Source organism: Heterodontus francisci, chromosome 46 (genome assembly GCF_036365525.1).
Source record: "Heterodontus francisci isolate sHetFra1 chromosome 46, sHetFra1.hap1, whole genome shotgun sequence".
NCBI lineage: Eukaryota > Metazoa > Chordata > Chondrichthyes > Heterodontiformes > Heterodontidae > Heterodontus > Heterodontus francisci.
In genome coordinates this window covers 12,662,507-12,684,349 of record NC_090416.1, presented here as the reverse complement: position 1 = coordinate 12,684,349, position 21,843 = coordinate 12,662,507, and the positions used below count along the sequence as shown (strand labels likewise).

General features: G+C 51.1%; 1 protein-coding gene across 1 annotated transcript; it reads right to left on the bottom strand.

The window, feature by feature from the left end:
• Positions 1-8,638: 8,638 nt before the first annotated feature.
• Positions 8,639-18,877, bottom strand: LOC137356824 (induced myeloid leukemia cell differentiation protein Mcl-1 homolog). Its single transcript, XM_068022638.1, has 3 exons — positions 18,357-18,877; positions 12,182-12,429; positions 8,639-11,146 (listed from the first exon to the last, which is right to left on the bottom strand). Exons 1-3 carry the CDS (start codon positions 18,790-18,792, stop codon positions 11,030-11,032), a joined length of 801 nt encoding a protein of 266 aa, XP_067878739.1. The 5' UTR covers positions 18,793-18,877; the 3' UTR covers positions 8,639-11,029.
• Positions 18,878-21,843: the final 2,966 nt, after the last annotated feature.

The window sequence follows — 21,843 nt, the reverse complement described above, 5'->3', positions numbered from 1 at the left end:
GCCCTCCGAGATCTCTGCGCTCCTCCAATTCCAGCCTCTCGCCCATCCCCCCGATTCCCATCGCTCCACCATTGGCGGCCGTGCCTTCAGCTGCCTCTGTGTTAATGGGGCTGTATAAATGCAGGTTGTAAATAGAAAGGGGTATGAGAAAGGGTTAATCCCTTGCCCGGGGAACAGGCCACCTCCCCCTCCATTGTCCTTATGTGAGAACTCCATGTACTCGCAACTGCTGCAAATAAACTGGGCTGGCCAGAGATTGGAATTTAGAAAATGCCACTGTGAACACTACAATGAATTTCCCACCCTCGCTATTTACAGCCTGCTAACTGTTTTATCTAGTGCAAGACGCCCAACCAGTTGGTCAAGTCCTCTCCCACTCGGAAGTACTCTTGGGAAAGGAAAATCCGGCTGAGAAATGCATTGGGAACAATCGAATAACAGCTCAATATCTGCCGAGATTCGAGTCCCCGCGCCAGATATTTGAGCTCCATAATCCAGGCCGACGCTCCCAGTGCCGGTACTGAGGGAGTGCCGCACTGCCAGAGGCAGTGAGGTCAAAGGGGAAAAAGTGCCCCCACCAACCCCCAGCAAAGGGAAGCCCGATGCACTTCCCAAGCAACGCGGCCTCCATTCCCAGGTCCGGCCACTGATGCCATTGCACAGGCGCAGCAAGATCCCACTAGCAGCGGGGAGGCGAAGGAAGAGTCAACCGGTGGTTGGCAGTAGTGGGCGAAGGGGTCAAAATGGCCGCCACGGTTGCCGAGGTAACGGCGGTGACTGCCCTTTCTCAAGGGTGGGGGGAGGGTGCTGATTCGGGGGCTGAATGGGGGGGCGGGGGGTGACGCCAACACATGTTGTACAAAGTGTTTAGAGATACAGCACTGAAACAGGCCCTTCGGCCCACCGAGTCTGTGCCGACCATCAACCACCCATTTATACTAATCCTACACTAATCCCATATTCCTACCAAACATCCCCACCTGTCCCTATATTCCCCTACCACCTACCTATACTAGGGGCAATTTATAATGGCCAATTAACCTATCAACCTGCAAGTCTTTGGCATGTGGGAGGAAACCGGAGCACCCGGAGAAAACCCACGCAGACACAGGGAGAACTTGCAAACTCCACACAGCCCCATTCACCTCCTCAGCATGTCCTGAGGCGTCGCAGCAGAACTTTCTCAGTAGCCGTTGTAATGTAAGAAACATGCCAACCATTTTTGTGCACAGCAAGCTCCCACGAACAGCAAAGGGACGACATTTTTTTTTTGTTAGTGATGTGCGTTGAGGGATAAATATTGGACACTGAGGAGAACTCTCCCCCACTCCCCCCCCCCTCCAACCGCTTTCCTTCCAATAGCGGCAGGGGAATCTTTTACATCCACCTGAGAGGGGCAGGTGGGAGCTCATCCTGAAAGACGGCACCTCCGACAGTGCAGCACTCCCTCAGTACCGGCACTGGGAGCGTCGGCCTGGATTACGGAGCTCAGGTCTTTGGAACGGGGACACAAAACCCTCGACCTTCTGACTCCGAGGCTGTCGATCACCCAGCACCGTCCTCCCCAACTCTCCCCCCACCCCCCCCCCCAGCTTTGTGTTTTTTTTAAGGCAAATCTTTTTTGGCCTAACCAACTAATTTCCTGCCGCAAAATACTTCGAAATCCAGCTCTTGCATTGCAAAGCTGCACGGGCAACACCTTCAAAGATAGACTTCCTTGCCTTGCAATTTTATCTTGTATCTCGGTTCAAAGGCTGTTGGTGTCCTTGGGAGCATTTTTTTCCTCCCCTTTCGTGTTCTTGTTGACAATTCAGAGACGTCCCCTCGAAGGTTTGAGCTGTCTTAAGCTCACACTCTCTCTACCCGCCCCCCCCCCGCTGCTCTCCTCAGCCCTGTACACATTCCACAGGCCTCAGGAACATGTAAACAAGCAAGATCCTGCAGCCTGGCACGTTGCTGGTCTGTTGCGAGGACACAGCCTTCTCCCCGCTGGAGCCAAAGACACGCCGCCTTATGCCAATGTGCGAGGGGGACAGGTTGTCGCCAATCTGCGCACAGCAAGATCCCACGGAGAGCAGATGACCCGGACTATCTGTTTTTTAATTGCTGCTCGAGGGATAATCGCTGGCTCAGGGCACTCCCACTGCCAGTGCTGAGGGAGTGGGGAGGGGGGGGTGGGGGCAGTTCACCCCGGGGTCCTGGGCCCCAATATTTATCCCTCGAACATCAATTTAAAAAAAAACATATGATCTGGGTCACTGTCACATTGCTGTCTGTAGGATCTTGCTGTGCGCCGACTGCCGCCTTTCCGACATTACAACAGAGGCCGCTGTTCAATGGCTGTGAAGCACTTTGGGACGAACTGGGGCGGTGAAAGGCGCTAGAAGGATGCAGTTCATCATTGCCAACATGCAGGTCTCAAATGAAGAATGGAAAGATTCCAGTGATGTGTCACAGTTCAGACTCTCAATGAAAAAAGCCACTCATTCACCACATTCACAGGCACAAGGTGAATCACTGGTGAGTCCACTGTTAGTTATTGAGCAATGGAAATTGGTTTGTTGTGCTGAGGGCAGGATATTGCAGGCATACCAAAAGACTGAACCCAATTTTACAGGCACTTACCACTTCAGATAATCTCTAAAGGAATTAAAGGGAAGAATTCAAGAAAATGGCATTCCGCAGAGGGTGTGGAGTTAACAGTCACAACACTGAAGCAAAGTCCACAAACCCTGTTTACAGGGCTAGATAAAGGGAGTGTGTGCGTGGATGCGTGTGTGCAAGGTATGTGTGCGTGTGAGTGAATGTGTGTGAGAGTGTGCCTGTGTCAATGTGAGTGTGACTGAGTGTGAGAGAGACGGTGTGTGACTGCGTGTGTGCGCGTGAGAGAGCATGTGTGTCTGTATGTGTGCATATGTATTTGTGCGCCTGCAGGTGCATATGTAGGTGTGTGTGCGTATCTGTGCGTGTGTAGGTGTGTGTGTGCGTATCTGTGCGTGTAGGTGTATGTGTGTGTATCTGTGCGTGTGTAGGTGTGTGTGTGCGTATCTGTTCGTGTGTAGGTGCGTGTGTGTGTATCTGTGCGTGTGTAGGTGTGTGTGTGCGTATCTGTTCGTGTGTAGGTGTGTGTGCGTATCTGTGCGTGTGTAGGTGTGTGTGTGCGTATCTGTTCGTGTGTAGGTGCGTGTGTGCGTATCTGTGCGTGTGTAGGTGTGTGTGTGCGTATCTGTGCGTGTGTAGGTGTGTGTGCGTATCTGTGCGTGTGTAGGTGTGTGTGCGCGTATCTGTGCGTGTAGGTGTATGTGTGTGTATCTGTGCGTGTGTAGGTGTGTGTGTGCGTATCTGTTCGTGTGTAGGTGTGTGTGTGTATCTGTTCGTGTGTAGGTGTGTGTGTGTGTGTGTATCTGTGCGTGTGTAGGTGCGTATCTGTGCGTGTGTAGGTGTGTGTGTGCGTATCTGTGCGTGTAGGTGTATGTGTGTGTATCTGTGCGTGTGTAGGTGTGTGTGTGCGCATCTGTTCGTGTGTGCGTATCTGTTCGTGTGTAGGTGCGTGTGTGCGTATCTGTGCGTGTAGGTGTGTGTGTGCGTATCTGTTCGTGTGTAGGTGTGTGTGTGTATCTGTGCGTGTGTGCGTATGTAGGTGTGTGTGTGCGTATCTGTGCGTGTGTAGGTGTGTGTGTGCGTATCTGTGCGTGTGTAGGTGTGTGTGTGTATCTGTGCGTGTGTAGGTGTATCTGTGTGCGCGCGTGATCCCAGGACAGTGTCAAGACCAATGTCCGCACTAATCTCTCTGCCACGCGTGGCCTCTGTTGCTGACTGCTGAGCTGCCGTGCTCTGATTGAGACCCATCCCCGTGGTCGCACCATCACCCCCTCTCTCCCACTATCACCACGTTTCAGCAGAGAACCGTCCGCCCCCTGCGGGCTTGGCAGAATGGCCGCTCGGGCAAGGCCACGGGAGGGCTGCAAGCGGCCTTGTGTTAATGCAGATCAAAGGGCTCCTTGGAGAGCTTCAGAGCCTGCGGTGAAGCTTGGTGCTTGCTCCCAAGCTGTTCCCAATGTCACGTGAAGTGAAACCATCCGATTTGTCAGCCACAGGGACCTCTGTGTTCTTCACGAGCTACAGGGAGCAGTCAGCAGGGAGGAGAATTCAGTCTAACTGACAGAAATCAGTTTACCAATCTAGTCAGCTGCTGCTACATGATTCAGAGCCTCTTAAACTTTGAGGCAGCTAGAGAAATGGGCTAATTTGCGAATGCAGTATTAATTGAGTGAGACGAGGGTAGTACGGATGGGCCTCGTGCCTTTTTATCCCAGCCGCCTCTCCCAAAGGATCTTATCCTCGTTTTCAAATCCCTCCTCACCTCCTCCAGCCCCAACAACCCTCCGAGATCTCTGCGTTCCTCCAATTCCGGCCTCTTGCCCATCCCCATCGCTCCACCACTGGCGGCCGTGCCTTCAGCTGCCTGGGGGCCCAAAGCTCTGGAATTCCCTCCCTAAACCTCTCTCTCTCACTCTCCTGCTTTAAGACACTCCTGAAAACCGACCTCTTTGACGAAGCTGTTGGTCACCGGTCCCTATTATCTCCTTGTGTGGCTCAGGGTCAAATTTTCTTTCAGAATGCTCCCAAGGAGCACTTTGGTGGCATTTTACTACATTTTAGTGGGGTGAATGTTGGCAGCTATTCCCCTCTGGAGTGCATCACAGCCAAGCCTGATCAAATTCTCCCCCGTTTTCTGGCCTCCCGTTTTTTTTGGGGGGAGGGGGACAGCCGAGGCCTGGCGATTGTTTTGACCTCCCCCTTGAGCTGGGAGGCGCTGAGGCGAATTATAGCCCCCGGGACTGTCAGCAACCAGCTCAGCCCAAACTGGGGATGGGGTGGAGGGGTGGGTGCTTCCTGGTCCAAGCGGCAGGTAGGGCGCGACGTTAATCCAGCAGAGAACCGTCCGCCCCCTGCGGGATTGGAAGAATGGCCGCTCGGGCAAGTCCACGGGAGGGCTGCAAGCGGCCTTGGACCCTGGCAAGCACACAGCAAGATCCCACACACACGCACAGCAAAGTGATAATGGCCTCGATCATCCAATTTGTTTTTTTTTAAAAAGTGATGTCGGCTAGCAGATAAATATTTGGGTCCCAGGACACCGGGGAGCCCGGGATGCAAAAGGTGCTATATAAATGCGATCTTTCATTCTGTGGTGAGGGAGAAGGGCAATCTGGGATGGACTTGGGGCTCCTGGTCAGGGTTTGCCAACACTCCAGGTGTCTTCAATTGTGTTTTTTTTTTAAGTTTTACTTGAAAGAACATGTACACACATTGCTCCTGTTTCAGCTAAACAAAATAAGTGACAGCCATTCGCTGGTTCATTCCTCAGGGCAATGCCTTGACCAATCAGACTCAAGCTGCCTGGTTTAAATGTCAAAAAAGCTTGGCAGTTAATGGTCAGTCACCATGGCAACACCTCTTAGAGTCAGAGACCCATTGCCAACCAATCAGCACTCTTCAGTATAAATTTGTTGCTTTCCCTTACATTGGTATTCTTGCAGATTGTCTTGATGAGTGCAAGACGAAAAGCTTTGACAAAACATCTCCATTTTCAGCAGGCTCTTGGGAGGCCGTGCAGCCAAGCCTGCGGGAATAGTTCAAAGGGGAAGTAGGCAACATCCTCACCCACCAGCGTAATGGCATTAGGCCGGAAGCAAGGCCGAATGTTGGAGGCTATCCTTCAGTGTCCTCACCCACCGCGCTAGTCAGCAATGTGGTCAGTCATCTGGTTTGGAGATAATGGAGGAAGTACACACTTGTCAAAGCTAGAAAGTGACTTGCTGACAATTTCCCAGAACTGCAAAACGCATGGTTCCAGTAACCCTACCCCGAGCCAAAGCCAGTAGGTTTCCATTTCGCAGAACTGCTTTTCTTAGCCTAGCCTTGTTGACACCAAGTGTGAGCTGTTTATTAATATCACAAGAGGTCAGCTAGAGAGAAAAACAGTCACTTTAGGTCGGAGTAGTTACACATTGATTCACTTCGCCAGTGAAGCTCAAATGACGAGAAAGCCTTTTATATAGCTTTTGGTGAGACCACACTTGGTTTTTGGTCTTCTTGCCAAAGTGAAATGAAGGTTCACAACACTGATTCCTGGGATCAGGTGATTGCCCCGTGCGGAGAGATTGAGCAGAATGAGTGTATATTTCCTGGAGTTTAGAAGAGGGGATTTCATTGGAGCGTCTTGAGAGAGAAGTGGAGGGGTTTAGGAAATTCCAGAGCTTAGGGCCCCCAGGCAGCTGAAGGCACGGCCGCCAATGGTGGAGCGATGGGAATCGGGAGGGGGCGGGGAGATGGGCAAGAGGCCAGAATTGGAGGAGCGCAGAGATCTGAGGGGGTTCTAGGGGGTTAGAGATAGGGAGGGGGTTGTTGCGAGGCCACGGAGGGAATTTGAGGAGAATTCTCTCCTCTGCCGTACCATGCCCTACTCCAGGAACATCCTGGAAAGCGAAGAAAACCCTTGCGTCTCCTTCCCGCTACCAACCATCTCCTTTGTCCCCCCCCCCACTCCACCTTCGACAACTGCGAGGAGCTTATGAACCTCTGTCACTTGTCGGAGCAACAGGCTATTTTATTTGCAAGCCGAGATGCAAAAGAACCGAGAGGTATGCAAAGCTTCCTTCCGTCTGCAAATTTCCATGACTGCGCAGAGTGCTCTCACTTCCTGTACTGCACAATCAAACAGAAAAAAAAACACAAGAGACTTGCAATTCTATCCCACCACAGAAGCATTCCAAAGCCCCACACGTACACAATGAGTTTCTATCCAAGAGCAGGGCCAGCACTGCCAACTTTGCATGCAGCAAGCTCTTACACTGACGAGACAATTCTAGGTTCTGATCATATCGATTGATAAATGATCAGCTTTCACTGATGTTGGTGAGGGATATTGGCCCCAGCACACAGGGGAGAACTCCCCCCACACCGCTATAGCAGCCCTGGAATCTTTTACATCCACCCGCGAGGGGCAGATGGGGGCCGCGGTTTCATCTCATCTTGAAAGACGGCACCTCTGACAGTGCAGCACTCCCTCAGTACTGGCACTGGGAGTGTCGGCCTGGATCGCAGTCTGGAGTGGGGGGGGGGCAACTCGAACCCACGACCTTGTGACTCAACAAGGCGAGCACGTGACCGAGGTCAGCCAGGAAACCATCAGGGGAAAGTGTGCTCACTGGGCCCATCAGCCTTTCTTAAAGGGCATGCTGCATCCACAACATTGAAAAGGTGAGGGTGATGATCTCAGCTCAGCTGTTAACATTTAACAAGCCCACAGTTTCTAGGTAGTTATCGTCATAAAGCACGCAAATCCTAGTGCTGGCAAAGCAACTCAAGATGTGCATTTCTATAGCACCTTCCACCACCTCAGGATGTCCCAAAGCACTTCACAGCCAATGAAGCACTTTTTTTCCCCCAAAAGTGTAGTCACTGTTGCAATGCAGCAGTCAATTTGCACAGTGAGATCCCACAAACAGCGATGTGCTCGGTTTGCATATCAAGGGGAGGGGGCCTACATTTCCAGTAATTAAACTGACTAAAGTCATGATCTCTCTCCTCAAAATGGACCTCCCCGCCATTTGCACCCGAGCGCCCACGAGCTATTTGACCGAGGGAGTCATCACAGGCTACACACAGCATGCTGTTCCCCAGAGGTTATTGGGACAAGCAATCAGCAGGACGTGCCCCTGCGCCCTTTGACGACCCCTCCCAACTTCCAAGGGTGACGCGGACAACTGGAGCACAGGCACACCTCCGCCCCCCACCCACCCCGAGATTGGGATTTGAGCAGGAGTGGGCAGGGAAACGTCCGCTCAACACTGAGCAGCTCCATCCATTAACCGAAGGGCTCCATGCGGGATTGGCATTGTGCAGCGGCGAGACCTACTTAACCCTGCGGGAGAGTTGACAACCCGTCTAGATCACTTCCTTTTAAAGACAAAATGCTCCGAGATGGCTCTGAGATCTCACAAATGTGGAAGTGACCACCCCCTAGTTACTCACAACTCAGCAATCAGGGCTGGGGAATCTGCCTGTCCTGCCCTAGGAAGGGGGTAATTGTTAACACACACATGTGGTTTCAAGATCACAGGACGTTAACCTCAGACACCTCCCACAATTTTCACCCTCCTCCCCACGACGCATCAGTTTCTGTCATTTCCGTGGGTTCGAGCCCCTGTAAGGGGCGAAGTAAATACACTCCGTCTATGAATGAAATCTGCCACCCTTCAGGTTCAGCTCGTGCTTAACTTTCAGTACCTTTCGCCAGGCCTAATCATTCTTGCTCCAGTGACCTTCCCTTATAGCATCAACGTCAAGCCCTGGCAATAGGATCTTCGAGGCTGTTGCCTTTTCAGGAATAAACCCCAATCCCGCTCAACTCAAGGGATTTAAACTCGTGCGCACCTGTTCCCCCTCCACTATGCTGTACACAGGACGTCAGAGGGGGTGGGAGGAGGCTCAGCGGAGCAGAAACACCAGCATGGAGCACATGGGCTGAATGGCCTGTTTCTGTGCTGGAAATTTTCAATTAATTCTTGGGGGTTGGGGGGTGGAAGAGGCAAAAACACCACGTAGAACAAAAACGACAGACACCACTGCCTTTACTCTCAAAAATAGTTTTAATTTACAATAAAGCTGCCATTTTCAAACACAATGAAACTTACTTGTTGACTGGCAGTGACCCACTGTCCTTAAGGTTCCACTGTGCAGGGCAACCAGTGTGGCATAATACAACCTTCATTTATACATGTAAACTTCAGGGTGGGGACAGAAAGACTGCCGGGATCTTGCTGTGCCTTTTAAGTCAGATGAAGATGTCACAAGAAAAAGACCGAATTCCCTCTTCAGAGTACCGGACTAAACGTTTTACCGTTTTAACACCCCCCCTTCCCTTTAGTCGGATGATAAATTGGCAGAAACATTTTAAAACGTGCGTCAGATTCTTTTGTTTAAATAAAAAAAGACTAGCAAGTACTGCCTTGCCAGTAATAAGTGATCGCACCCAAGTTTATAGAAAGGACAAATAGAGTTAAGAGTGTGTGCTACTCGGAACCTGTGTTATTGCTGGCCAGCATTTACCAAGGGGTCCACAATTCCTTCCTACCCTCTCCCTGTCTCCACCCCACCACCCGCCCAAGTCAGCAGGTTAAGTCACTAACGTTTCCACTGTACCCCCAATCAGGCAATGGGAGGAGATGTCAAAAACAGTGGCTCAATTTGTATTACCAGACCTTTGCACAGAACGCTGCTTGGAGCAGTCGGCATTCCCGAGGCCCCAGGAGAGGCAAGGCTGGGGGGGGGGGGGGGGGGGGGAGGGGCCTTAAAAATGAGCGCACGTTAAATCAAATCCACATTTATTCAGGAAAACAGTTCACAGGAAGCAGCCTGCTTCCAAGTAGCACTCGGCCAAGAAAAACACAGGAAAAGATTAAAAACAGGAATGTAACCTTAAATAAAAAGCTAATAAAAGGAAAGGGGACCAGTGCACAAAGGAGGGAGGGAGGGAGGGAGAGAGGGACGGAAGAGAGGAATGACAGCATTATAAATACCACATCTGGAAAGCCGTGGATTATTAAAAACTGTGAAACAAGGCGACAGCGTCAGCTAATGAGACACTGGCTGTTGAACCAAATGTTCACTTGCCAAGAGCAGGAGAAACTAGAGTCACTCACTGAATGGCCGCCCACAATTATCCCAACTGTACACCAGCCCAGGGAATGCTGAAAGGTTAATGGACACCAAGCCAATTGCACTGCTCTCTCGCTTTCTCTCTTTGGCCCTCATCACTCTCAAGCTTCAAGATTAAGGTTTCAGGTACAAACTTAACAGCATCAGAGCTCAGGCCAGATACCACCCCCATTCACCAACCCAAACAAAGCAACACAGTGCACGCCCAGTTCAACACACTCTCTTGCAATTGCGACAATCTACAGCTCCGAAGAACTAACTGCACACCACTGTCCCCACCCTGGAAAACTGACGAGAGTCCAGTGGAAAGCTAGCTACGGAACAACACCCACAACCACCCACGGGGCTCACAGCAGGGAAGAATCCCACCAGCTGCCTCCTAACCCTTCTTTAAAATTTACCAAATACGTTGCCCATTCAGCAGAAAAAATATATAACAACGCAATATTTATTTGAAAAGGATTTGACAAGTCATACGTTGCTATCTACTAGGATAACTGCTTTGAACAGTTATCATAGAGACCTCATATTGTACATTCTTGCACCAGACCCAACCCTCCCTCCCTCCCAACTCCTTTTCTGACCACCCTCACCTAGCTACGCTTTTACCCTGTTCTCTCAAATCTCTCTCCTATACCAGCAACCACCCCCCACCCCCCCGCCCACAATCCATTACACTGGGAAACTGGGGAGGGCGGGGGCGGAGGAGGAAAGGGGGTTGAGAGAGAAGAGGACGATGATACTTAATGCTGAAGTGGGGGTCTTTCTTAATCGACAGTACGATACAGATGCGGGTGTGAAGCTGTAATTGTTGATGCTACACTGGACCAGGCAGTTCAGAGTCCCAAACACTGTTTGGATAAAAGTGCCTGGGGAGCCTTTGAAAATGAGCACAAAATAAGTCTGCGGCCTCCACACATACTGCGTGCCAAGTGTACCAGACGGGCTCCGTTACTCCCCAACTTCAGTCTTCAGTGGCCGGCGAGCCGCCAGCACGTGGTAACCCTCGCCTGTGATGTAACGCGGAGGGACCACTCCAGACAGGGCCGCTCCGTCAGTCCTGTTCTTCCCCCACACCCCTCCCAGCAGAGTTGACCGTGTCACAAAGTTATCTCCAAGGCTGCTTCCTAAATCGGCTCAAGCCATGTGAGTCCAGATGAAATCGGTAGACGTGACAAGCGTTGTCCATGCAGCCTTCATTAGGAGCGGGTGAGAGTGGAGGGAAGGGGTGGTGGGGGACAAAGCACAGCTGGGTGGAGAAGTGTTGTTTCACTTGGATGTGAGTGTGGAGACGGGTTAGGATTCACCTTAAGAGGTGCATGATGCCTGCCCCAGCAATGCCAAAACCAGCAATCCACATCAACGCTTTCTTTGCTGACTCCTCTGCATTATTCTCGTGGAAAAACTTCGTGAAACCATCCTACGAATAAACAAGAGTGTGTTCAGAAACAAGCAGGGGAAGATTACCATTGCTCTCCCGAGCTGCTGCTACCAACACCCGCTCGCTCCCCGTCTCTCCAAATCAGGCACTATATAAAACTGATGCGGGCTGGCACCTGTCCCGCTTAGGCCCACACTCAGCCGAGCCACGCGACTCCACACTGTGAAAACACGCAGAGCAGCCGAGTGGGGGGGGGGGGGGGGGTTTTTTGCGTGATTACGTTTCTGTGTCGCATCAGTACTTCAAACTGATACTGAAGGACTAAAGCTGCACAGCCAATGATAAGCTGGATTGCTGGGCGCAACAGTGACACAGAACAGACTTTGTAAACATTGAGCAACATCCCCTCTCTGCTTATCACATGCAGTCCTCAGTGACTGCACAACCCCAGGTGATAAATCAGTTTACAGCATCAAGGACACAGCCCAGCACTGTGGAATAATCCATGCTCAAAGTACATAATGTACAGGTGACGTGGCATCAGCTTTGTTCACGAGAACTCAATTGCTCAAACGTGGTCACCAATTGGTTAACACACACCCCCCCCACTGCCCCCGGGAGTCAATTACATCAATGACACGACTACGTCACTGATGTACCAAGCAGGAAGCCAATGTGAGTGTGCCTGACTGATGCCAATGTTATGCATTGAGAGCTTTGCGGGGGGAGTTCTGGAGGTGGCAAAAACCCACAAGGCTCTGTCAATACCTCTGGCACAGAGCCTGCTGACCAGTGGAATTTAATCACACATTGATATCGGGTGAAGATAGGCTCAAGGTCACCCAATGACTCTCCCCAACAAAGTCCAGAGAGACAGTGTAGATTCAAACACAGTGGGTGATGACGTGGAGTAGAAAATTGCTAGTGAGAGCCCACATCATCTAGCGAGTGGGTGGAAAAGGGGGGCGTCGGCGCGGGGAGGGGAGCACCTTAAAACTAAACAAAGACTTCCACACCGCCCTCGGCTGCCGGTCAAAGGTCATGCAGGCGGCACAGCTCGCAGACGGTCCTTACCCAGCCATTGTGAGTTACTAGCCATTCCCTCTTCTGCTCGATCAGGTACTGCGTGACTTGTGCGGCCACCTCATCGATACGATCCTCCCGCTGAATCTTCTTCATGTGATCGCCTATTACGGCCCCGAAGGCGATGAAACTCACCACCCTGCCCCAGTTCACCTCGCCGTCGCGGAACATTTCGGTGGCGACCTGCGGGATTGTGCCCAGGTCACTCCTCTCAGAGATGTTTAGGCGACTTATCATTCCTACGATGGGGGAATGGGAGAAGAGGAGAAAGCTACTGTCAATAATGCACTCGAAGCAGTGAATGTAAAGTACCTCAGTGATTGGAAAATGTTTTGGGACAATCAAAGGTGCTATATAAACACACATTCTCTCTACATTTACATCTTTGTGCATATATTGCTATACTAAATCAGCTAACACATTAAAAATCTTACAGTTTACATACATTTGTCAGCTCTCCCTGCCCCACCCCAAACCCAGCGTAATAAATATGCTGACAATAAAAAGACAGCCTGTATAAAACTGCTGCCAAGTTCATGGTAAAAAGGAAGAGAGACCTAGGGTTCACACGTCTTTGAAAGTGGCAGGATAAATTGAGAAGGACATTCAAAAGTCATCCAGCATCCTGGGATTTATAAATAGAGGCAGAACATAAAAAAAGACAGGGAAATCATGCTAAACCTTTAGAAAACACTGCATTAGGCCCCAGAATTGGGTCCAATTGCAGGCTCCATTCTTTATGAAGGATGTCAAGGACTTGGAGAGGGTGCAGAGGGAGATTTACCAGAATGGGAGCAGGGATGAGGGACTTCAGTTAATGTGGAGAGACTGGGAGAAGCTGGGATTGTTCTCCTCAGAGCAGAGAAGGTTAAGGGGAAGATTTAATAGTAGTAATGTCCTCTCCCAGCCCCCACCACCACTCCCCCACCCGACACAACAAAATCACCATAAACTAGCACCTCAATTGCCTCCCCACGAGATCAAACAGCATGGACAAAAACCCTTTGTCAACAGCCTGCAGATGTACAACAGCCGACTAACTAGCAGCAATGAGCAGCTGCCGGCTGCATTATACACACACAATATTAGAAGACAAAGCTCATTTGCCTTGCTGAATTGAGCTAGGTGGGTTCTGATTGGAGATTAGATAACACTAGTAACAAATTGGGCTTCCTCTTCCTTTTAAATGTATTCACAGGACCAAAGGTTGTGCGCCCAATAGGCAGCATACAGGGCTGCATCTAATCAGCCCATGTCCATGAATTCTCAATTATTTACCAGCAGTTAGAGAACTGCAAGCAAAGGTTGATAACAGGAAGTGTAAACCATTGCTGTTCTATCACTCTATTAAGCAAGAATATTGTCAAGTCTGTGACCCTGCTACTGGCATTAATCCCAATTTCCCAGTGCAGACAAAAGTTGCCAACCCCTCCAGGATTGCCCTGGAATCTGCAAGATTTAAGGATTAATCTCCTTAATCACTGCTGTGGGGGGGCTCACTTAGGGGAAGAAAAACAGGAGCTTTAAAAAACTGTTTCTTTTACACTATCAATTTTTACACTGGGGGTGGGGTGCAGGTGATGGGGAGGCTGTTCGACCAGGTGGGGCAGCCAGAGGTCACCCTGACGAAACCACCCAGAGTTGGCGACCCTCAAGTGCCACTAGTGGGCTACAGAAACGGAACACTGCCTCCCAGAGTCGAGATTAAAAGGTAGTTTTAGATTAAAGGCCTGTTGAGAAAGGTGCTGGGAGTGTGTTATTGATGATGCCATCAGCAGCCACCCTATCAACATTACAACCAGTTAAAAACAGACATTCCAGAGACACTTTTCTTTTAAAAGAACACGCCCACAGAACAATGAAGCCACACAGTCTGCAGGAAAGATAATCCACACAAGGCTTGCCAAACCAGTCCTGAATGTACAAAACAGCATTTGTGACTATTTATATTCCTCTACAGAAGGGTTGATTCACACCAAGCCCAAAGCGAGCATGGAATTAATACCATCAAACAAAACAAATGGAAAAACACAGCATTTAATTATTCACTTCCTTCCAATTCTCCAGTTGTAACTGGATGCAAAGGATTGCAGGGCAATGCCCACGCATCCTGGCTAGCTACATCTCCTTGTTATTTGCTTGCAATATCAAGAGGCCCTTAGTTGAGCAGGGATAACTGACTCACTTGGAAGAGTTAGGCTCAGTGTCCCTGGAGGGACAAAATGAATTGCCCACTTGGTCCAGATGCTGGAGGGACTAACTGGACAGCTCTTGCCAGAGAGAGCCAGCACAGACATAATGGGCCAAATGATCCCTTTCTGTGCTGTTTGATTCTATTTGCTGCACTGTATTCCAACAGCAGCATCAATGTTTATTGCTATAGCACCATTTAATGTCATAAAACATCCCAAGGTGCTGCACAGAAGCATGACCTAACAAAATCTGACACAATGTCAGATCTCACACAATGTGACCAAAAGCTCGGTTTTAAGGAGCATCTTAAAGGAGAAAAGAGAGAGAGGGGGAGGTTTAGGGAGGGAATTCCAGAGCTTAGGGCCCAGGCAGCTGAAGGCACGGCCGCCAATGGTGGGGCGATGGAAATCAGGGGAAGCGCGAGAGACTGGAATTGGAGGACAGCAGAGATCTCGGAGGGCTGTAGGGGCTGGAAGAGGTGACAGAGATAGGGAGGGGGGGGGGCGGAGGCAAGGGCCATGGAGGGATTTGAAAACAAGGATAAGTTTAGGTAGCAGCCAGCAGGACTTTGAGCAGCAGCCTCCCAGGAGGGGTGGGTTAACAGAGGACCAAGAACAGAGCACAAGTGGGAGCAAAGCAGACCTACTTTATATGTGAATCTGCTGCCATTTAATAAAGTAACCATCTGGCCGGGAGCCCCTTGGAGGCAATAGTTAACACTGGAAGACCTTGGCTTTAAACACCAGTTTAAACTGGGCCCCACCTATACTCATCTTGTAGAAATAGCCTGTCAGGAAGGAACCTTTTAAGCACTCTGTACAGTGAACCAGCCAATGCACTGGCTATGCTGGAAGCTGCAAGTTCAGATCACACACCCAGACTTCACCTCGCTGATCACACCAGAAAGATAAGGATATCACCATCCACCTCATCCAACTGTCATTATTGTCCACTATCTCAGCTATCGCCAAGCATTTCCAGCCATTGTTGCTCCCCTGCACCCTACGTCACCAAGCGATGGATTATAATGGTTCAGCTGGGGACCCGCTCTCACAAGGGACTCTACTTCAACCGCTAACCAGCTACTTTGCATATCTTGAGATGGTGCTTCTAACACAGGAGAGGCCATGGGGCTCCTTTGTAAGCAACTCTGATTATAAACAAAGTGTTATTGTGAGCAGGATCTTCCAGTCCAGCTCAGTTTATTAGTCCTTCCCTCTCTAATCCACTTGTGAAACCACACCGACTTTGACCCACTGATAATTTCACATCACACCCTGACCACCCCACCCCCCTACAAAGTCTCCGATCAGAATCCATGCCCTCTTCCCAAAAAACAATGCACATTTTGACTCAGTTATGGTACCCATAGTAACCAAGGTGACAGCCCAAGCTCAACCTTATGCCACAGTGCCACATTCTCACAATGTGACAAGTCCCTTTAAACATCACTGATACCAAAAGGGAGGCAGGCCATTCAACACATTGACTCTTCACTAACCCCTGTTCCAACTACCCTCTCCCAAACCTGACTAAAATGCTCATCTTTCTACAGCCAAGACAATTCATTAAACCCAAAATGTTATCGCAGACTCTCGTCGCAGATGCTGGCCGGCCTGCTGTGCATTTCCAGCACTCCTGTCCCAAGTCCAGGATAAAGCGACTGCTTCCATTCTGGAGGAGAACAAACATTCTCAAGCCTAAACACAGAGTGGGACAAATTCAAACAGAAAGTACTGGAAATAACAAGTCAGCCAGCATCCTGGGAGAGGTTTACCATCTGCAATTCCAGCTTCTCACTGGGGAGAGGCATTTATTATTAACCTGCCTGCCTTTTCCAGCTGACAACTGAATCCGAGCATTTTCAGTTTCCAAGATACAATGGAAATTCACAACCACAAGGGGAGGGAGTTCCCACTGGGAGGGAGTGAGGGAGGGAATCATTTGTATATTACAGAACAAAAGCATTTTTAAAAAAGCAACAACTTTCCAGGGTGGAAAAATACCAAAATAAAAATAAACCCTTGAAAAAAATGCAGTCTTTATTATTGAGCGCTGATACATTCACTCGCAGCAGGGACCCCGTCAATATACATGAACACAAGATTTTATTCCAAAGGGTAATAACTGAATGAACAAAGTTTGCAAAAACACCCACACTGCCCCCACAAGGTCAAAGGGAACAGGAGGGGTCAAAGAGGGTTGCTACATCACTTCTCAGACTTGAACCAATGCTCTGATTACCACCCACCTTGAAGGCAGTACATCATTCCCTCAATACTTTTGTGAAAGTCCCTCTAACCACAACTGGAAATTACCAGCAAGGTATCCAGAGTCAGATTTACAGATAAATTATATGTCACCAAACCAAGATGCACAAATATAACCTTCTCCTAAATCATGGAGGATTTGAGAAAATAGACAGTCCCAAAATGGGGCTTCCCTGCTAAGGACAAACACTGATCCCTATCCAGCCACTCTGGTCACATGACAAATCATCCTGGGAGCAAGATCTCCAGCCAGGTGAAGAAAGGCAACAGCCATACGAGCAAAACACAGAAGCAGCAAGTGTGGTCAGAGAGACAACAGTCAGGAACCCAGTTGCCAATACAGGCAAATCCACAAGCCATCTAGATGTGTCTGGTTGTATGGGGGAAGAGGGGAGGATTTAAGGAGCCTGGGGACATGAGGAAATACACGTAGCAAGTGTGAAGCAAGAGAGACAGAGTCAGAGACATTGCACCAGTACACTGATCACAAGGAAGCCATGTCAAACAAGCACAGCCACAAATTAAGAGTGGGAATTAAGTGGCCCCAAGTGTAAAACTAATAGCCAACACTGTAAATACACCAACCAATTTAGGGTATGAAGGAGGAGTCAAAGGGGGCAATGGGGGGCGAGGGAGGGAGAAGAGGAAATGATCAACCAAGAGGGGGGAAGGGGGCAATGATCAACCAAGGGGGGGGAGAGGAGAAGGGGGCAATGATCAACCAAGGGGGGGGGAAGAGGAGAAGGGGGCAATGATCAACCAAGGGGGGGGAAGAGGAGAAGGGGGCAATGATCAACCAAGGGGGGGGAAGAGGAGAAGGGGGCAATGATCAACCAAGAGGGGGGGGGGGAGAGAAGGGGGCAATGATCAACCAAGAAGGGGGGTGGGGGGAGGAGAAGGGGGCAATGATCAACCAAGAAGGGGGGTGGGGGGAGGAGAAGGGGGCAATGATCAACCAAGAAGGGGGGTGGGGGAGGAGAAGGGGGCAATGATCAACCAAGAAGGGGGGTGGGGGGAGGAGAAGGGGGCAATGATCAACCAAGAAGGGGGGGGGAAGAGAAGGGGTCAATGATCAACCAAGAGGGGGGGGAAGAGAAGGGGGCAATGATCAACCAAGAGGGGGGGGGGGGAAAGAGAGAGAAGGGGGCAATGATCAACCAAGAAAGGGGGGGGGGAAAGAGAGAGAGAGAAGGGGGCAATGATCAACCAAGAGTGGGGGGGGGGGTGGGGGCAATGATCGAGAGGGGTGCGGAAGAAAAAGAGCAGTCCAGAAAGCGAGGCCCTTAGCCGAGTGGATTGGTTAGATGAACCGGAAGGCACTAAGACCCGGGGTCGCCCTCTCCATCTCCCCAACAGCGGCCGCACTGGGCGAGTGTTAGGACCCCCGCGGTCTATTCCCCATAGGCACCACGGAACATTCTCCGAGCGGGCGCTAGGACCCCCGCGGTCTTTCCCCATAGGCACCACGGAGCATGCTCCGAGCGGGCGCTAGGACCCCCGCGGTCTTTCCCCATAGGCACCACGGAGCATGCTCCGAGCGGGCGCTAGGACCCCCGCGGTCTATTCCCCATAGGCACCACGGAACATTCTCCGAGCGGGCGCTAGGACCCCCGCGGTCTTTCCCCATAGGCACCACGGAGCATGCTCCGAGCGGGCGCTAGGACCCCCGCGGTCTATCCCCCCCTCCCCACCCCACCACTCACCGGTGAAGGCGGTGCCGTGCTTCTCAATGAGGCGGTCGCCGATCCTCTGGAGCGTCTCGGCCGCCTGGCGGTCGTCGCCCTTGGAGCAGCCGAACCAGCCGGAGCCGCTTTGCTGCGGCGGCGGCTGCTGTTGGGCGTGGTATCGGATGAAGCCCTGGACCAGCGCGTAAGTCTGGCGGTAGAAGGGGTCGGTGGTGGGCGGCGGGCCGGCGGTCGACGACGACGAAGACGAAGAAGGGAAGAGGAGGTCGGGCTCCTCGGCCGGGCTGCCGCCGCCTTCGGGCGTCTGGGGCAGCGAGCCGTCTGCGGCGCCCGGCTGGAGGCGAGGAGGGCCGCGGACGGCGCCCCGGCCGCCCGGCGAGCAGTAGAGCTGGTTGTGGAGCTGCAGTAAGGCGCTGCTGGAGCTCCGGTTTAAAGCTAGGACGGTCTGTTCCATGTCGGTCGACGGTCTAAAGATGGCGCCTACGAAGATGAAGAACCGTTGGCCGTTGCTGAGTTTTGCGGCGCAGGCGCTCACTCCTTCTATTTATAGCCTCGCGAACCCCACCCCCCCTTTGTTCCGTCACCGGCCCTCCACCAATCACGGCTGGGGCCACCCCCCCCCTTTGTTCCGTCACCGGCCCTCCACCAATCACGGCTGGGGCCACGCCCCCTCGCCGTTTCCATCTGATCCACGAGCTGTGGCCGCTCAGCCCGTCCTCCCTTACTAGCCCTCCCAACGCTTCTCCCTTTCGGAGCCTCAGACGGCGCCCGTGTATGAATTTACATAGCTGAGGCATGACTTCCCCCTTTGTATTCCAGTCCTCCAGATATATAAAGACCAGCATTCCAATTACCTTTTTGTTTTAGCTGATTTTTCTGTTTCATGACATTTTAATGATGAGTGTGTACCTGGATTCTTCCCCCCCCCCACCCCCCAACCCCCTCCCTCCCTCCCAGCTCTCCCCCACCTCCAGTCTCTTTGGCACCTCCACTGTTTGTAGTTTTTCACCATTTCAAAAGGACCCTGGTTGTATTCTTTTTTTTTTTGGCTCCAAGGTGCATTTGCCTACATTGAAATCCTTTCTGCCGCAGTTTTGCCCATTCACTTAATCCATCACTGTCGCTTTGTCATTTTACGCTTCCGTCTGCGCTGCTTACAATGCCGCCTATCTTTGTGTCATGGGCAAATTTGCATTTGTGGCTTCCTAGCCCCATCATTAATAAAGATGGTGAATTGTTGAGGCACCAGCACCACATCCTGCCAATTAGAATACCTGCCCATTATCCCTACTCTCTGTCTCCTTCCACTCAGCCACATTCCAAACCAGATCAATAATTTCCCTTCATTTCCATGGCTTTCAGTTTCAGCTAACAGTCTCATAAGTGGGACTTTATCAAATGCCTACTGGTAGTCCCCAATAGGTATCATCCATTGAGGTTCATCAAGTAATATCAGTACTGACTACTCTGCTGCACTTTGGAGCAATTTCAGTTTTTGTTTCAGAATGTATGTATGTTTGCTTTGAAATTACACACACCCAGGTTCCGGCTGACTATATATGGCTCGGGTAGATTTTGTTTTAAACTCTCTTTTCCTGCCCAGCTTCCGGTTTTTCCAGCTCCAGATCATCTTAGCACAAGGCCCTGCCAGCCCTGGCTTGCACCCCTATTGTCCCGCCTGGTTGGAGGTTGCCCGCTGCCGAGCTGTTTGACCATGGAAGTCGGCGCAGCTGAGTTTCCTCGCCTTGACCAGACCCCCTTCTCAGCCCCTAGTTGCTCAATGGGAGTCACGTGACAGTGATCAGGTGTCAGGGGCCATGAGGGCTGTTTTCAGCTATTGAGCAGCACCTCTTCTGACTCCAACTAGTGAATGCCTAGGTGTTTCGAACCTCCTCCAGTCCCTATAACCCTCTGAGAGCTCCTCCAATTCCGGCCTCTTGCGCACCCCCCCCGATTCCCATCGCTCCACCATTGGCGGCCGTGCCTTCAGCTGCCTGGGGGCACTAAACTCTGGAATTCCCTCCCTAAACCTCTCTGCCTCTCTCTCTCTCTTCCTTTGAGAGTGTGGGGCAGTGGGATTAGTTTGTGATTGATACAGGGCTATGGGGAGAGAGCGGGGCAGTGGGATTAGTTTGGGATTGATACAGGGCTATGGGGAGAGAGCGGGGCAGTGGGATTAGTTTGGGATTGATACAGGGCGGCGCAGTGGTTAGCACCGCAGCCTCACAGCTCCAGCGACCCGGGTTCGATTCTGGGTCCTGCCTGTGTGGAGTTTGCAAGTTCTCCCTGTGTCTGCGTGGGTTTCCTCCGGGTGCTCCGGTTTCCTCCCACATGCCAAAGCCTTGCAGGTTGATATGTAAATTGGCCATTAGCAATTGCCACTGGTATAGGTAGGTGGTAGGGAAATATAGGGACAGGTGGGGATGTGGTAGGAATATGGGATTAGTGTAGGATTAGTATAAATGGGTGGTTGATGGTCGGCACAGACTCGGTGGGCCGAAGGGCCTGTTTCAGTGCTTTATCACTAAACTAAACTTAAAACCAACCTCTTTGACCGAGCTTTTAGTCGCCTGTCCCCCTAATATCGCCTTATTTGGCTCGTGGTCAAATTCTTTCTAACAGTGCTGCTGTGAAGTGTCTTGAGGCAGTACAAGCTGCTAGTCCCCAGTATTCCCTCGCAGGCGTGAGGGACAGCTCCCACTCCAAGCTTCCGAGGAGATGGAAGCTGAGAATCGTGAGCGTCTCTCACGCCTGCCTCTCTCTGCCCTCTGCGGCCATTTTCTCCTGCGGCATTTCCGCTGCCAGCTCACAAACGGGGAAAGATTCAGGACCTTGGCTGGCGAGCAATTAAATATTTACGTTAAATATGCGTTAATCCTCCCGGGCGTGCAGTCATAAAGCTCAGGTAGATATTTTGACCTGAGGAACATTCAGGAACATTCCTTAGAGCTCCCCCTTCTGCTCAGAAGCTGCCCGAAGCAAAGGAAAGTGCCAGAAAAGTGTGGACGCTCAAAAGTGTGGCGGTGCCTGTGGGGTGTGCACTCTGCACACACAGGGACGCACAAATCTGACGCACCTTAAGACAGGGGGGAATTTGCGTGGAGGCTGCCAGTGGTTGTTTATAAAATTTGCACAGCTTCCTGTCCCGTGCCTGGCCAGACAGTTGGGGCATTTGCTCACCGGGTGACCTCACAGTCCAGGAGAGATTCTGCAGTCATATAGCGCCTTTTGCAAACTCAGGACATTCCAAATCTCTCTGTGGCCAATGACACATTTTTGAAGGATTGTAATGCAAGAGGTGCAGCAGCCAACTATGTACCCGACAAACAGCAATGTCATAATGACCAGATAATCCGTTTTAGTGAGGGATGTGCATTGACTATAGGAACCAGCTGCTGTAATTGAAAATAGTATCCCTGGGATCTTTTACATCCGCATCGGCTTTACATATGATTGGGAGCAGGATTAGGCCATTCAGCCCCTTCGAGCCTGCTCCGCCATTCAA

Bases quoted from the DNA above. Each gene is read 5' to 3' on its own strand.
- LOC137356824 (XM_068022638.1), bottom strand. From the start codon at position 18,792: ATGGAACAGACCGTCCTAGCTTTAAACCGGAGCTCCAGCAGCGCCTTA. The intron at 12,430-18,356 runs GTGAGTGGTGGG...CCCCCATCGTAG, and splicing joins GCACGGCACCGCCTTCACCG to GAATGATAAGTCGCCTAAAC. The intron at 11,147-12,181 runs GTAAGGACCGTC...GTTTATTCGTAG, and splicing joins TAGTAACTCACAATGGCTGG to GATGGTTTCACGAAGTTTTT.